The sequence below is a fragment of the Rutidosis leptorrhynchoides genome, chromosome 10, assembly GCF_046630445.1.
Source record: "Rutidosis leptorrhynchoides isolate AG116_Rl617_1_P2 chromosome 10, CSIRO_AGI_Rlap_v1, whole genome shotgun sequence".
NCBI classification, from domain to species: domain Eukaryota; kingdom Viridiplantae; phylum Streptophyta; class Magnoliopsida; order Asterales; family Asteraceae; genus Rutidosis; species Rutidosis leptorrhynchoides.
Window position 1 is genome coordinate 260,424,656 of NC_092342.1, and position 3,667 is coordinate 260,428,322.

Here is a 3,667-nt window from a genome sequence, read left to right on the forward strand (position 1 = left end):
ATATATGTATATATAGATATAGATATATATAGATTTGCGATTTACAATTAGAAATTTCTTATCGAGATGAATCCTTTTAAATTATAAATATTACTCCGTATATAGATTAGAAAATTCACTTTCCTTTTGTTTTAGTTGGAAAACACTATAAACGAACAAATCCATATCAAAATATGGAGTAACTAGCTTTTAAGAGCTCGTGCGTTGCACGGCGACTCTTAATCAAAAAAAATTGTAAATGTAAAAATGTTAGGCCAATTGAATGCTAAACATAAAATATGGAATTCTGCAAACACATAAATATTGCGATGAGTACATAAAAGTCTACCATATGAATGAGAATTGGCTAATTAATACAATAGTAGTTTAAACAACTTACATTATTAATTTTTGTAAACTTGTTGAAGATAGAATAGTAGCATCAGGTCGTCTTAATAACCCGATGTTCTTAGATCGTCATAGAAAATATTAAAAGATAAAGGTAACATATCTGTTCCAAGCTTTCTTGATCATAATGTGATTCTAACTTAAAATGTTTAAGTGCAGATTTGTAAATGTATTTGAGAAAAGGATACTGGATTAAAAGCTCAAGGACTGAACCTGTAGATTATGAAAGTTTATTTTGGAGCTTATTGCTGGATAAAGAGTTTGAAGGGCCAGATTGTATTTTGATGATTCTTCAAGGGCTTTGATGTTTATTTGGCCAAATACGCGTATATAAGGCAGCTAGGGTTTACTGTTCCAGTCATTCTATTTCATTCTCATATTCTGGAGAGCTGCTCTTATTTTTCGATCTGTATACCCAAAATTAGGGTTTCTTATTCATCTGTTCATATTATTCATCTTTTTGGTGAATAATAGTTATTGTGTATTGCAAGTGAGAGATTGAGATTTAATAGTTCTGTATTTGGTTATTGATTCGATTTATTGAAGAAGCATTTCTTTGTTTTCTATTTTCTTGAGTATACAATCTTTGTGTACTTTATTACTGTTGGATTGAAGTTTTTTCATGGTATCAGAGCGGTAAAGATCTCTGATCATCTTCTTTGTTGATTGTGTACAACAATTTCTCTGGTGACGAATTGATTTAGGGTTTCTCTAATCGATTTGGGGTTTTTTCAAGATCTACTCTTATAATCTTCGATTCTGTTCTTCTGGTGGTGTTCGAAGGTTGATCTAAGTGTTTTTGGGTAACTACAGTTGTTAATCTGAAGATTAATTGCCGTAGTCTCTGTATTTGAAAAATTAGTGTTTCTTCAAACCCTAATCGCTGAAGTTGTTCTTCCGCTGCTTATTATCTTGTTTCTTCTGTTATCTTGTGAATCTATTGCTCCCACTGTGAGGCTTCTTCTCTCCTTTATATAAATCTTGTTCTGACTTGTTTTTTGTAGGGCTTTGAAAAGAATTGGTAGTATTTCTTTTATCTTTATTCTTATTCTCTTATCATATCTGTTTATTTGGATCTTATCTGCTTGCTTGTCTTTGTGATTTTTTGACTGTTTGATTTTTTATATTTGATCTGTTATAATGGGGGATACTAGTGATACTCTTATTAGTAAGCTAGATTTTGGGGATCCACTTTATCTGCATCCTACTGATATTAGTAGCACTCCTTTGATTGCTATTAAATTGGTGGGAACTAAAAATTACAGAGTCTGGTCATGTGCTATGACTTTAGCACTTGAAACTAAGAATAAAATTGGATTTATAGATAATACATGTATAAAATCTACAGATGATGATATTCTTGCAAAACAATGGGACAGATGCAACTTAGTTGTATTGTCCTGGATTTTAAATTATGTTTTTGAAGAACTTTATCTTGGTCAAATTTTTTCAAAAATTGCTTCAGAAGTTTGGATAGATCTAAAAGAAACTTATGATAAAGTTGATGGCTCTGTAGTTTTCAATTTACATCAAAAAATCAATTCATTGACCCAAAATGGTTCACCATTGTCCGACTATTATCATAAACTCAATGGGTTATGGAAGCAATATGAGTCTATTGTGCATATTCCACAGTATACATGTAAAACTGCTAAAGAGTTACAAGACCATAATGATATGACCAAATTGTGGCAATTTTTAATGGGACTTGATGATAAATATCAACAAATAAGGAGTATTATTTTAACCACTGATCCATTACCTTCTATAAAAACTGCTTATGCAACTCTTTCAAGAGAAGAATCACATAGATCTTCATCTGTTTCTAATCATAAAAGTCAGAATTCTGCTTTTGTTTCTAAAACTGTATCTAATTCTACGAATTTTAACAACAGTTTTCAAAGAAACAACAACAGAGGTCCAAATATGAATCTTAAATGTACTAAATGTCTAAAATTTGGTCATACAGTGGATAGATATTATGAAGTTGTTGGATATCCTCCCAATTTTAAGGGAAGAATGTATAACAATATAAATAACATGAATTCCACTAATTCTTGGTCTAGTAATTCTGCTAATAATTCTGCTAATACTTCTGCTTCTGCTAATAAGGCTTTTTCTGGAAATACTTGTACTTCTGATGATTCCTGTTCTCAGTATCTTTCACAGGATCAAATTTCTCAATTACTTAGTCTGCTGAATAAGCAGAATTTGTGTGATGTACCCAAAGCCAACATGGCAGGTACTGGTTCATTATTTCCCAGTTCTGGTTGGGTAATTAATTCAGGAGCTAATCAACATTATGTTTTAAATGATAAAGGTTTAAAAAATGTGGTTGATGTTTCTGATTTAAATCTTGATGTGTGTCATCCTAATGGAACCACAGCTAAATTTTTTAAAATTGGAGATATTGTTTTAACATCTAATGTTACACTTTTTGATGCACTTGTGGTTCCTGAATAAAGTGTTAATCTGATGTCTGTAAGTAAACTTGCTAGGGATAGCAAGATGTTTGTTGGGTTTGATGAATATAATTGTTATATTCAGGACTTACCCCAAGGTAGATTAATGGGGAAGACTCTGGGGACTGGTAGTGAACTTGGTGGACTTTATTTTTTTGATGACTATGGTAAGAACTTGAGTTGTAATTCTGTTAATGTTTGTCTATTGTCTAAACATACTTGGCATAATAGATTGGGTCATCCTGCTGATCATGTGTTGCAAGTTTTAAAATCTAAACTTGGTTATGGCAATGAAGGGTTAAAACCCTGTGAAATTTGTCATAAAGCCAAACAAACTAGGGAACCCTTTCCCTTAAGTGATCATAAAACTCAACATATTGGTGAACTTATACATTTAGACTTATGGGGTCCATATAGGGTGACTAGTAGAGATGGTTACAAGGTTTTCTTAACTATTGTTGATGATCATTCAAGAGCTGTTTAGGTTTACTTGCTAAAATCTAAAAGTGATTGTTCTGAAAATGTCATTGATTTTATCAACATGTTTCAAAATCAATTTAATAAAACTATTAAAGTTGTAAGAAGTGATGGGACTGAATTTCTTAATAATCATTTAAGTTCTTTTTTAAAACAAAAAGGTGTTGTTCATCAAACATCTTGTGCTTACACACCACAACAAAATGGTGTGGTTGAAAGAAAACATAGACATCTCTTGAATGTTACTAGGTCACTTTTGTTTCAAGGGGGAATACCACTCAACATGTGGACTGAATGTGTACTTACTGCCACATACCTTATTAACAGAACTCCTGCTTCTG

General features: G+C 31.6%; 1 protein-coding gene across 1 annotated transcript; it reads left to right on the forward strand.

Moving 5' to 3' along the window:
- Positions 1 to 1,527: 1,527 nt before the first annotated feature.
- On the forward strand, positions 1,528 to 2,850 carry LOC139870994 (uncharacterized). The gene has a single exon (XM_071858751.1). It carries the CDS (start codon positions 1,528 to 1,530, stop codon positions 2,848 to 2,850), a length of 1,323 nt encoding a protein of 440 aa, XP_071714852.1.
- The last annotated feature ends 817 nt before the right edge of the window (positions 2,851 to 3,667 follow it).

Bases quoted from the DNA above. Each gene is read 5' to 3' on its own strand.
- LOC139870994 (XM_071858751.1), top strand. From the start codon at position 1,528: ATGGGGGATACTAGTGATACTCTTATTAGTAAGCTAGATTTTGGGGAT.